This window comes from Aulonocara sp. 'chitande type north' Nkhata Bay, linkage group LG2, assembly GCF_057382095.1.
Source record: "Aulonocara sp. 'chitande type north' Nkhata Bay isolate Kocher_YH1m ecotype deep benthic linkage group LG2, A_spYH_male_GT1.1, whole genome shotgun sequence".
NCBI classification, from domain to species: Eukaryota; Metazoa; Chordata; class Actinopteri; order Cichliformes; family Cichlidae; genus Aulonocara; species Aulonocara sp. 'chitande type north' Nkhata Bay.
In genome coordinates this window covers 32,532,554-32,546,209 of record NC_141345.1, presented here as the reverse complement: position 1 = coordinate 32,546,209, position 13,656 = coordinate 32,532,554, and the positions used below count along the sequence as shown (strand labels likewise).

Genomic DNA, 13,656 nt, shown 5'->3' with positions numbered 1-13,656 from the left:
CTTGCATGTCATGACAGTTATAGCATTGTGTTTCGAAGTAAACAACCAATTGTCACCTAATACAGCAAGATTAATATGTTGAACAGTATACCGCACCTTATGCTGTATAAGATAAACCTTCTGTGTATTAATTCAATATTCAACAGTAATTCAATATAGCATATCTGAATAATACCTATGATTCGCATCCAAAGAAGGACAAGGGCAGCATCAGTTTTAAAAAAGCCTTTAGAAAAATATGCGCCAAACATGTTCATCATAAACCACCTCCTCAAATTCAACACTAAGATCCTAGCAGCATGAACCCAGTAAACTTAGTTTCAATTCATTGTTTATTGATCAAATATTGGAACTGTGAACTACTTACCTTGATTTTTTTCCTTTTCACTTTAGAATGACAGATTATGCTTGAAAGTGTTAACCAAGAAGCATGAAGGGAGTGCATATCTTTGCCAATATCTATAGTTAGTCATTATTCCTTGTCTATTCAGATTTATAATCAGATTTTTTCTAAATGACTTTCTATATACTGCTTATGGTAAAAAACAAACCGAATAGAGGAAAAATGTATATTGTTTCCGAGCACGGCAGGTTTATTAGCATTAGTCCCTCCAATTTTGTAAGAATTCTTTGGTTTAAACAGCTTTCTTCATTAGAGAAAAGAAGAAAAAGAAGCTTTTCACAAATGGCTTAGCTATCTTCCAAATCTAAATGAAAGCTTTATTGTATATAATAAGGTAACTTTAACTCTTTAGTCTAACATTAGATTTGTCAGATCTTCAGTCTTACATTGTGCACAATCAATAATGTCATGGGATAAGGGACTTGATTTTCCTTAGCCAAGCAATAAATATCAGCCTGAATTTATGCAATTTCAAAAAAAGAAGTACAATGTGCACCTTACTACAGTTTGCAGCACAGTGGTGCAAGTGATGCTTAAAAACTTAATTACCAATTCTAAATTTGCAATGCTGTGGTAAATAAAATGCCATATACACCAGTCCAATTCCATTCCCCAATTAACTGTTCAGTAACAATATCTGGGGATGTTTTGTTTTGTTTTTTTAAGTAAGAACTGGCCATTTAAATCATCCCTGTGACAGAGCACAACTTGACCCTCTACTAATGAAAGCTTTAATACAGCTTTAATCTCACTCATGGTTCTGATTGGTTAATTGTTAGTCAACCGACAAGTTGATGACTGTTCTTTTTTAGAAACTGCTGTTTTATGTCACAGCACCAAAAGAAACAGTCCACAGTCTCAAAGGTCTGGACCCAAGCAAGCGCTTTAGAGGCAGCTAATGCTGAAAGAAGGGAGGAAAAGTCATTATTATGCTATGATAATGAGTATATATCTTCCTGTTGCTACATAAATTGGACCCATTACCTGGAGGACAAATAATCAAGTAACATATTTAACATGCCATTGAGGGCACATTCTGCTTTACCCACTAATAATCCCTGGATCATAATTACATCTAGATCTGGCTGTAAGCCCTATTACATTTGCTCAATTATTCCTTTCCTCTCGCTGCTATGCTGCCTTTTGTACTTGCAACAAAGAACAAATTCCCTGAAGCTGTCTAACATTTAAGCAATCGCTTTGTTTTCCAATGTAAAGTTTAAAATCACAAACAATTTTTAAAAATATAATTTATGGTTTAATTTCTAAATATTTTAAAGTGCAGAGGAGAAAAATAATACTGTGATTACTAATCGCTCCAACAGGCTCCTGTGTCCTCTCCCTAGAGCTTTTATCCGATGAGAAATTGATTACATATCAGTCACAGCAGAAAGAAAAACTATCCGGACTGAACAAAGGATGCAATGTTTAAAAAAAAGAAGGAAAAAAAGAGCCTTTGTTTCCCCCCCTTCTTTTGGCTCTTGTTGATCTGATATTGATCACCTGACACTGGTCAAATATCCCACTCTGCATTCCGAACAGATGCTGATGAGTGGGGAGGGGATAGCCTGACAGGACAGGGCACATGTGGCAAGCTAGTTAGGACAGTCACTCACAGGAGGATCATTGATCTAGATGCCGTTTTGTGTTTTTAGGATAAAATGCATGCTCAAGTGTTAACACTGCCTTACCTGCATTGCTTTTTTGCTCCCTTAACGTATTCCAAGTCATGAGGCTGCAGTTTTAAGATGGTTTGTATGCCGGCTCTTGTATTGTAAAGGGAATTGATGTAAATGCTTGTTTTCCTACCTACACTTAGGCTTTGTTCATCTTTAAATTGAACATTTCAGTAGTGGAAGAAGGCATACTTGGGTAAGGAGGATGTGCTGTTTGTTTTTGTTTTGGTTTATTTTGGTTTTACATCCCGAGAATGTTGTCCTCAAAACTCTCTGTAAGGAGGACCGCAGAGAGTTTCATGTGCGACACTATATAGATCCAAGCACCATTCCTAGTCTCTTGTGAAGTTACTTTTCAAAGTTAACAAGTATGTGGAGAAACCCTGTCAAATCAATGCAGATGCAGTCTCTCATGAATATTATGCATATGCTGTATGTGAGGATTTTTCATCAATCCCCTTTGACCTGAAAGGAAAAGGTGCAGAGTGTCAGGAGCTTTTACTTCAGTGATGTCTAGCATTGTGAAGGGAGAAGAGCCTGTTTCCGGGGACTAAGAATAATTGGTATGTTTATACAATCAATGGTAGAATGCAGTCAGCCTTCTCTGGGGAAATATGAACACAACAGCACTACCACCTGCTCCTACCTCTAAAGTGTGCTTTGCAAACCAGAGAGAGCTATATGACTGGTTTCAGGTAGCGTCCTCTTTGTTAAGCTCCTTTCACTATGCGGTATTAATACGGTAGTGTAAATGTAAATAAAATGTCATGGATGTCTGCATGTTCAGTAATGTGTTAATTTTGATTTGGTTATTCAGGCAGATTTTTTTTAACATCATCTGCTTGAATTTTGACATGACATATCTAAATGTGAAGCAAAGCATGCATCTTTTTCACAACCATAACTGTTCTGCTGATATCTTGCTAATTACTATGCTGCTTTTGATGTTTGCTTGTATAAAACTCCCACATGAATTCAACAACATCATTATTTTCTCTATGACAAGATGAAAATGCAGATGCCATACTGGATAACTGCTTTACTGTGTAAATTTTTACCTACACCAACCATGGCTCGTTAAACAGGCTCTGACTCACAGTCAATTTTTGTGAGAAAGAACATATTAATGACAACAACAAATTTCTATATGTTGTAATACCCCATAAAATCATCAGTTGAAATCTATGTGGAAATTTCCACTCCGGATCTGGGATGAGAGAGCTGAGTGTAAAAGCGAAGCTCTCAATGAGCTGTGGGTCGTGACCGAAAGAATGAGATCATGAATACAAGCGGCGGAAATGGGTTTCCTCCAAAGGGTGGCTGGCCTCTCCCTTAGAGATAGGGTGAGAGGTTCAGCCATCCGGGAGGGGCTCAGAGTAAAGCCGCTGTTCCTCCACATCGAAAGGAGCCAGCTGAGGTGGTTCGGGCATCTGACAAGGATGCCCCCTGGGCGTCTCCTGGGCGAGGTTTTCTGGGCATGTCCCACCGGGAGGAGACCCAGCACACGCTGGACAGATTATATCTCTCGGCTGGCCTGGGAACACCTTGGTGTTCTGCCGGATAAGCTGGAGGAGATGGCTGGGGAGAGGGAGGTCTGGGCTTTACTGCTTGGGCTGCTGCCCCCGCGACCCGGCCCCGAATAAGCGGAAGAAAATGGATGGATGGAATTTCACAACAGCAAAGATAGAGACAAAATGTAAAGTTTTTCTAGACGTTTCCTACACATGCAATTTTTATCGCCAGGTAACCACCATATTTAAGCACTGCCTTTAAAAAAACATTGCCCAAATAACCTCTCAGAAGTATTACCAAGATGACTGTCAAGTGAACAGATTTGCTTAAAGAAGATTTGCTCAAATCAGGACTTTTTACTGATGTAAAACATTGTTACAATAAGCAGTGGGTGTATCCAAAGGTATTTCTAATGGCAACTTAAATATGTTAAATCCTGCAAGTGACGGGGCCATTTTGACTTCATATACTGTTCATTACTAAAGGTACAAGGTGGACTAGATAACACATCTGTCATGAGAAATATGTCACAAAGCTTCTTACCTTTGTAGAAGCACTCTTCACTGTGCATGATGGTAATCCTGTGTCCTCTGATGCACGAGGTTCGGTGGAGCTCACAATGGTTCTGGTAGAGTTTCCCATCTGAACCGCACACCGGCTTGTAGTGTGGTTTGCAGTGATCCAAGCACTTGCACTCCCCTTGGTCGGTCTCATGATTGACCACACAATGGCGTCCCAAGCCACAGTACTTGTGTTCACATGGACCCGGATAGCTGTTGTGCCCCATAAAGCCTAGAAAACACACAATGGGGCGTAGAGCATTACACTTCTGTCTGACTTTAACTCGTGATCTAAACAGGTTCCTGCCAGACACAAATCGAAAGCCTGGATTTAGGCTCCTGTCAAGGGCTGGATCTAATTCAGGCTTTTTCCCTGTCCCCTAGCCCCTCGGGGAATTCCCATCAATACAGGAAGGTGTTCTTCTCAACTCAAAGTGTCAGTGAGATCCATAAATTATGCAAGTCAAGTTCACTGTAAACCATTCACAGTAGGAAAAAGCAAAGAAATACATTTCTTTTTTTAAATTCATATTTACACCCATGTGTCCTGAAAACCTCCCACTGAGTGGACTGATGAAAGAAAATGATTAACTAGACAAGCATATTTACAATAACAATCAATCAGTCAATCAATCAATCAGTTAACTTTAGTAGTTCAAAGAATCCACCCTTATGGTGAATGGATCCAGCAGCTCTTTTATTCCACTTCTCTGCTTTGAGGTTTCAAATATTTTATAAGCCTAGGAATGTGACAAGAAAACAGTGCAGTTCTATAAATTTGGGATTCACCGTCTTTGCTTCACTAATGAATATTTTCATTGTCGTCAATACAAGCTACAGAATTTCTATGGTCTTTTGATGGTTTCTATGATCTTGGTCTACTACCTAGGCTAAACCTTTTTCAGCGTGGCCTATCTAAGTTAACATCTAACACTGGCAAAAGTGCAAGAGCTACCTGAAAAAGATCAATATCCTTTACACAAACTCGTTTCAAATTTTTGATTTAAGGTTATCATAATGGGAAATTTTCCCTGTGTGCTCCCTTCTTAGGCAAAACTCAACATACATGTGCACAGAGGTTCAAGAGAGAATGTAACTATAACTGTGCAAAAGAACAGGAACAGGAACAATGAGAGTCATTCACAGTATAGTATAGTATAATATGTGACACGGTATTATTATTTCATTTCTAAATATCATTTTGTTCTGTAGAACAAAACCATGGTAACCATGAGAACATCTTTTAAAAACCTGGTGTTTCATCTCAATCGTAGCGATTATTTCCTACAAGATATAGACTAGTGATAATGTCATAATTAATCAATATATAAACTTTTCCAGTATTATTTTTGTTGGTATTCATTATATTTTTCTAACCATTTGGATCTTTTAAAATAAATTATGAACTGTTTAAGAAAAGTCCCTAAATGAATTAACAGCTCCCTACCAATTAAGTTGACAAACAAGGTTAGAAACAAGGTCAGTATACTTAAAACTAAACTAAACTTAAATGGTAAAAAAAACCCAAAGAAAACTCGATTTTAAGAAAAAAGCACTGATACATTGTTGTGTTCCTAAAATGAACTAAAATGCAGACAAACTCTTGTTAGCTTTAGGTTTTGTCAGTTTGATCAAATGTGGCAACAGAACAAGGATGAGGAGGCTTTGGTCCAGATGTTTACTGGCACTTGACATGTTTACAGGACAGGTTTTTGTACTGTGAAAGCCATTACAGATGAGCATGTCAATGGCTGCATAAGAGGTGAGTCTGAAAATTATTTTTATGCACAAAATACAAGCATGACTTTTACAAGTCCAGTACGTTAAGGCATCAGTGTTTGTCTGAACGTAAAACATTTTGCCATGCCAAACACTAACCATATCATAATAAATTGAAAGCTTAAACTAAACGAACTAAAACTAAATATTTCAAACAATAAATATTAAATGGACCCACTCTTGAAACTAACAAATTAAAAATGGATGGAAAGAAAAAATTTGAAATTAAATATGAATAAAAACTCATGAAAAATACAAAACTCTAATAACTTTGATTGGAAACCACAAGGAGAGGGTTTGTTTACAAGGTCAATGTGCCCCTCAGTGTACATGTGCAGTACCTCCACCTTGCTGCAAGTGGGAACTGAATGACCAGAAGAGATGGAGCAGCTTGTATTTTGCAGTAACCAATGTATTTTCAAATAAAGTGACCCTTAAAATAGCAAGGGCTACAATGTCATTCAGTATTCATTGAATTCTAGGGTTAAGGAATTGAGGATTTAAAATGAAAAAATAACCAAAAACCGTATGTGTGAAAGGTGTCCTTGAGTAACAGATTTATTTCTGGAAGACTATAAGGTTGCAGTTCTGCAACAAACCCTGATCTCTGACCACTGTGTGGAGGAGGGGAAAAAAGGAGGAAAAGACGTAATAAGAGAGCCAAACATCACAGCTTATATGGTGATTCAGCAGCAAACATAAATAAAATCATGAAGCTGTGTGATTTGTGAGGATGACTTCATTTACAAGGGGTTTTATGAGTGCAAGATTAGTGTGATTTTCTCTGTGGTCTGCCTTTTCAACCAGTATGAACACTAACACGACTTGACAGGCCACAGATCAGTCCGTACAGTAACCCATGAACCATATCAAATATATTGGCTTTCTAATAGCAGCCTGCCCGCTCTTACATTGCCCTTTGGAATAGTCCACAAGAGGCGGAGGGGTATGTTGAGCGCAGAAGGAAAAAAAAATGAAAAAAATAACCTCAATCATACCTCTCAAGGCTGCACCCTGATGAACGTAAGGGAAGTCAGGCAATGACTACACGGAAAATGATTATAGCTTTGTCCACTACCTACTCCAATAGAGAAAAGGTCACTGTATTTATAGGCCTTAGTGTACCCTTATTTAAAAACTACCAAAGTAATAACACTACCCTGCAAATATAGTTCAACCTTTTTCTTTCACATGACAAAAGGGACATCATAAAGGCTGTAATAAAATATAAAATAAAAAAAACAAAATAAATAAAAAGAACACATACATATTTAAACACACACACACCTTCATACAGACCACCAACTGGTGTTAATGAATGAAAGCCCACCATGGCAAACAGCCTTATGGAGGAGTGTCATGAATTCTGTTTTAATGAACACAATCGCAACATGCCTTGTGCATATTAAAGAGGTGGAACTGGCTTTATGACTATGAAAACACACAAACACACACAATACAGAAGAGCCAATAGCGATACAGTTGTTTGATTGATGTACTTCCCTATCGAGGCCCTTACACTATAAGAGACTATGTGTCACAACAAGCTGTATCTTCCTTTTTTGTAGTTATTTATTTTCTATTTTCTCCAGCTTTATCAGAGAGCTGGAGAAATTCCTCAAATATTCAACATGAAATTAAATGGAAATTATTCTCATAACAGATGACATTTTTTAAAAATGTTTTATGTGATCGATAGAAACATTTTTCAATTCTGAGAATCTGCTCTTGTTCTGGGTTTTTAATCATAGTTTTTAAAACTACATCTAATTTTCATTTGAGACAATTTTGTTTTTTGGCTCAGTCCTACTCAAATACAAATAAGACAGTAATCTCACTGCAACTCATAGGAAACCCCACAAAAAGAATTTGCGGATGCAAAAAAAATTTCGCATTCAATGACCAAGTAGTTGCAGCGACCAACTCTTCCCCCAGATATTGAGACTGCAAGGTGATTGCACAGGTCGCTGCTGCAAAAGCAGGAGGCAACCTAAAAATTGCAGTTGAGCTAAAACTGATTGTGATCACTTAAAGTCTGATGAAAGTCTCCAAACAATTCCATCAAATTGATAAATGCGGACAGATGGCAGAATGCCAACATGCTGCAATCGATTTACGTCATTCTGCACCAATGAGTCCAACTTGACTTCACTAGTTGTCAACTGGTTGTACTCTGGTTTAATTGCTATATAAAAGCAAGGTTGTTGATCATCAATGTGATACTTTTATTAAATTCCCTAACAACTACGTTGCTATTTATGGAGATTTTTTTTCTGTTTCAGATCTATGAGGTTTTGGCTAGACTCTGAATCTATGTAGTTAATGAGAATTTCTGGATGCAGACAGTACAACAGGACCCCAATCATACACAGATGACTGATTACACCTTATTGTCATTATATCACCACCTATCATCAAAGTAACTTTTAATATGGCAACTCATGGCAAGTTGTCACAGACTCTGATGCCCATCTTCATAGCAACCATTTCTAAAAGGACAAGATCGTAAGTTCATTGCACAGAGTCATTATAATATTGGCCATGCAATGGTCTCCGGTTACTGTTTTGTGACTATAGCATTTGATAAAGTTTAAGTGGCTTACAACCAGCTGAAATGACTTAGCTGTGAAGCAGATTGGGGTTTCAGAAAAGATAAAACAGCATCCAAAGCATTTCTTTGCTGCCGAGAAAGACACTCACCCCCCTTACATACACTCTCTTCTGTATTGGGAATAATGAGAATGCATGATAGCTATCAAGAACAACGCAAAGAAAACAAAAATGTTGGTGTTTAGCAATACTACAGTCTTTACCACTTTAGTTCCAGTTCATGTTTAAGAGTAGATTTTAGTACATACCTATACTCGAACTGACTTCTAACCCATATTTAGCTATCAACTCTATTAATCTTCCAAAGCATTATTAAAAAAGTAGATTAAATATTAAAATAAGAGCTACATTTTGTCTACTTTGCCTGAGAATTATCGTAACAACTAGGCTTCTACTGGTAATGTTCACATAATGTAATTTCCTCTCCGACCACTGTCACTGCAGAGCACCGAATATCTAAAAAATATATAATGTCAATGCATTTTTGTTTTCCTTCCCATTATCCACTCCTAAAGCAAGATTATTTCTTACATAGCTATTTCGGCAAGTTGCCAGTGAACATACTGCATTAGGCATTTCATTTACTCAGAACCATATTACCCAATGCAAATTAGCTGCACACGATCACAACTCGTAGATCACAAAGTTTCACTTAATTTCCTCCACATAAGGATGCCCAACTTAACTGGAAAACTGTCATGTAAAATAGAAAAATAACAAAATAAGGTGTAAGCAGACCAGCATGCACAGATTTTACTCACGCTGCACACAAGCTGTTCACTACCAACCAATAAATATTGACTACAGAGAGGTGCTTCACTGCATTAATTACAATCTATGACATATTTAGCTTTGAGCGGGACAGTATAGTGCTCGATTCATTCACAGAGAAACCAAGATCAACACCATCTATTCACAGACAACCGCAGCAGATGGTTATAGAAATGCATTAAAGAAATAGCTTTGCTTCTGAGACCGGATCCATTACATTCTTTGTCGTTAGCATCACTTTATTCTTCCATTTATTAAAAACAACTTTTACTTTTGTAAAGTCTCCTTCTACAGAGATGGATATGAGCAGAAATCACAATAGTTTCAGGCTTTTGTTTTTATGATAATAGTTTGTATAATTATATGTATTTAAAGACAATGAGTCTAGAGATGTTTAAAAAAACATACTGCATAATTTCAAAACTTCCTAGAACATCAGAAGAATCAGCTGAAAGACTTCTACAGTTTCACTTTTGAGGCTTTCAATCAGAAGCCTTCATGAATATCTGCCTTCAGTTTTAGCAGTCACACGTCAGGGTAAACAAAATGACTTAAAGTGGTGCGCCTCATTCATATCCCAAACAATCCCCCCACACATAGCCCGCATTATGCTCTATCCGTCACAGAGGATTTAGACGGGATACAAGTGTGTACACTGTGACCTGATTGGAGCCAGTCAATTTGCTAGTTTATTAATTCCCCGCGGTGCACTGGCGTAATGATTATTCAGTGAATTTGCGTCGCACAGCGAGGCATCCTCCGTCACCAGCAGGGCCAGCGAAGGACAGAGTCATCTGTTATCAGTATGCACATCCAACTGTCTGGCCATCAGCTGACAACAGAGACAAATGAGGGATCGTACACAGCAATTCCTTTATTGATGACCTATTGTTTTTCAAAATGTGGACAGAAATCCATGATGCCAAATCTTCAATGGGACCCTTAGGGTAGAAATGTAACTTGTCTTGTATACACCCACTGAGATTATAGATCATGTTCTACCAGTGGCTGAATACAATCTGTTTACTTGAAATATAATGCATGAGTTTCGCTCTGTGAAACTTCATTGCAGCTGATGCTTCTTTTCAGAGCAGCCAGTCAATTTGTTTCTCCTCTGCTTATTGTTTTATCACGGAGTAGTACAATATTTTTATTGTAACGTGCTATGACATGAACTGTCATTTGTAAACACACCACAACTTCTGCTACAATACCTCAGCTTAGGTGGTATTCTTTTATTTCCATGCATCTACTACACTAAAAACAAGAAGAAAACAAGAGAAACTGAAAAAATCTGACCTAATGACAACAGACTCCCACACCATGCAAGTTTTGTTAAAGGACTCAATAACACTTTGAGACACTGTGGATACTGACATATGGGTGGACTTAATAGTCATGATATGTGAGTGGTGATAGCAGACTGTAAATTATATAAAAGTCACATGCTAATAAAAGTTTTTAGCAACAATTTTTGAGTTTGAAAGAGTCGTTCCTGTCAGCTGGCTCACCGGAATTTCCTTTTTTTTTTTAAACTGCAGTTAGAATGAGGCTGGATAGCAGAGAAATTAATATTTGTGAAGTCAACACAGCCAAGGCTGACTAAGCAAAACCAGTGAGCACAAATTCTTTAGCAGAAAGTAGAACAAAAAGGCCAAAGTCAGCAGGTCAGAACCCAGAAATTGTCATTAACATACTCCCCAACAGAGATCATTTTTGCATAGTTTCGAGAACTGAAAGTATATTTATGCAGACTGCAACAAAACAGTGCAGCAACATGAGGTTTATAAGAAAAAGCAAAGGGATCTTAGACGCCCTATATCAAGTAGCTTCCTTTGATGATCAGGTCAAACACGCTGGGAAACAATGCCTTTGTGAGATTTATAATATTTGTTAGCTGTCTTCATCATAAAGAAAGCAAGGTACAAAGAATTTTAGGAAAAATGTAAAACTAAAACACTGGGGGGGGGGTTTGCAAAATTTGTGATCGCCAAAGTTTTTTTCAACCCACGTTCTTGATCTAAAACATCTGACTCAGCTAAGCCTTATAATTAATCCATCTTTGTTCTCCACTAAAGGAGACCCATTATCCTCACTTTCAGTTCCATCTTTTTCATTGTTGCTTTCTACTTAAGCAGCTTTTCATGAGCCACAGCTCAACATAATTCCTATTTATCTTACATTGAGGCTTTAATGCAGCCCTCAAGTTTATCTTCTGTTTGAAACAAACCATTTAGCTCTTTTTGCACTCCATTTAAACTAGCTTTTGTCTGATTGGTTACCCATTATCAACAGACGGTTTGAAAATCATGTGGGTGGGGCTTCTGTGTTCACAGCCAGAGGTTAGAGTTACTAACACACACTCTGAACTGGCGATTATTAAAAAACAAACAAAAACCCTTTGGTAACATTTTTGGGTCAAAAGTTTACATTAGTTTACAAAAAGTTTCCAAACACTTAAATTTTTTCTTTGAATTGTTCTTTTGCCTGAACAGCAAAATCTTTAATGACTTTTATAAACAGGAATTGAGTGCACAATTTTACTTTATTTTGGATTTTCTCCAATCTACTTCAAAATCAGTTTTGATGAGTTTGGCTTCATTGACTTGTTAGTGAACCCAACTGTGTTCAAGTGTCAACAGTCTAGCCATTAATTTGAGTGAAGCTGAAGAATTTAGAAATAGTCCTCCTTCGTCACTGCATCAACTTTGGACAATTTCCCAGGACCACTGGGAGTAAAACAGCCCTGGATCATGTTACATCATCATGACTGACAGTGGTTTAAAAGCCTCACCTCCTCGAAACATCTGTCTGTTTTTGGGTTATTCCTGAACATCCAAACCAATTTCCTCTCATTTCAGAGTAACACCTTGGGACCTTGGCAGAGTGGTTAATCGTTCACAGCCAAATAACATATATTTAACCTCTTAAGCACCCACGCACCCACGCACCCACTTCTGCTACAACTCTGAATTATGCCATATTCAGAAGTTTGCAGATGACACGGCCATCATGGGGTGTATCTGGGATGATCAGGAAGAGGAGTACAGAAGTCTGGTGAGGAACTTTGTCGCATGGAGTCACACAAACCACCTGCAACTCAACACCTCAAAGACTAAGGAACTGGTTGTGGACTTCGGGAGGTCCAGAGAAGGTCCACTGCCGGTTCAGATAGAGGGGGAGGAGGTGGAGGTGGTCAACAAGTACAAGTACCTCGGGCTGTGGGTGGACAATAAACTGGACTGGTCATGCAACACAGAGCACCTGTATAAAAAAGCCCAAAGCCGACTGTACTTCCTCAGGAGGCTGAGGTCTTTTAACATCTGCAGGAAGCTCCTGAGGATGTTTTACCAGTCGGTGGTTGCTGGAGTACTTTTCTATGCTGTGGTGTGCTGGGGGAGCAGCACAGCAAAGAAGGACTCATCCAGGCTGGAGAAACTGATCAGGAGGGCTAGCTCTGTGGTCGGCATGAAGCTGGACACTCTGGTGACAGTGGCAGAGAAAAGGACACTAAAGAAACTGATGGACATTATGGACAATGCTGGGCATCCTCTGCACACGGCCATAAACAATCAGAAGAGTCTGTTCAGTGACAGGTTGCTTCTCCCCAAGACAAGAACTAACAGACTTAAAAACTCCTTTGTCCCACACGCCATCAGACTGTTTAACTCCTCTCTGGAGGGGAGAGGGAGGGGAAACAGGAGGACAAAGGAGGGGGGAACAACTAAGCTGCAGTGCCTCTGCACCTCACTGTACAATACCTTGTGCAATACTTGGACATTGTAATTGACTGAACTACTGTTTGCATCACAGACTGAAAGGACCCTGACTCTGACAGAAAGGACCCTGAAAGGAGTCTGACTGTTTAAAATGACAAGCTTTAATGTCACCTTGGAAATTACTTAACAGTTCACCAGCTGTATGCTTGCTATATGCTGAAAGAATGGCACTGACAACAGCTGTTTATGCAAAACTGCAGCTGAATATTGAAGTAATCAAAAATGTAAAAAAATGAAAAATGAAATAAAAAAATCCCTGATTCAACATTTACCTTTAAAATCTTTCCAGGAGCTAAATAAACTTTTGTTCTTAACCTTGTTTGATAGAGTTCTGTGTTTTGAAATCTCAGTGTGGCGAATGGCTTAAGATGCAAAGACAATTAGTCAGAATTATCTCATTAAAAACCAAATGAAAATATGCCCTGTGCAGGTAAAACATTAACCTTTAGTCAGAGCGTGTAAGCAACACCAAGGTCCTGACAGATGTGACTCCAGTGTGCAGTATTTGAAGGGCATCATCCCTCCATGCATGCATAACGAGGTGAACACTGTGTAAAGGGATAACA

The 13,656-nt window shown here is 38.3% G+C and overlaps 1 protein-coding gene across 1 annotated transcript in view; it reads right to left on the bottom strand.

Moving 5' to 3' along the window:
* Positions 1–13,656, bottom strand: part of fstl5 (follistatin-like 5) — a 197,731-nt gene that overhangs the window by 121,946 nt on the left and 62,129 nt on the right. Inside the window, exon 4 of the mRNA XM_086259763.1 lies at positions 4,135–4,383. Within this exon, the coding sequence (XP_086115889.1) occupies positions 4,135–4,383 (249 nt within the window). The remainder of the gene's footprint in view (positions 1–4,134; positions 4,384–13,656) is intronic.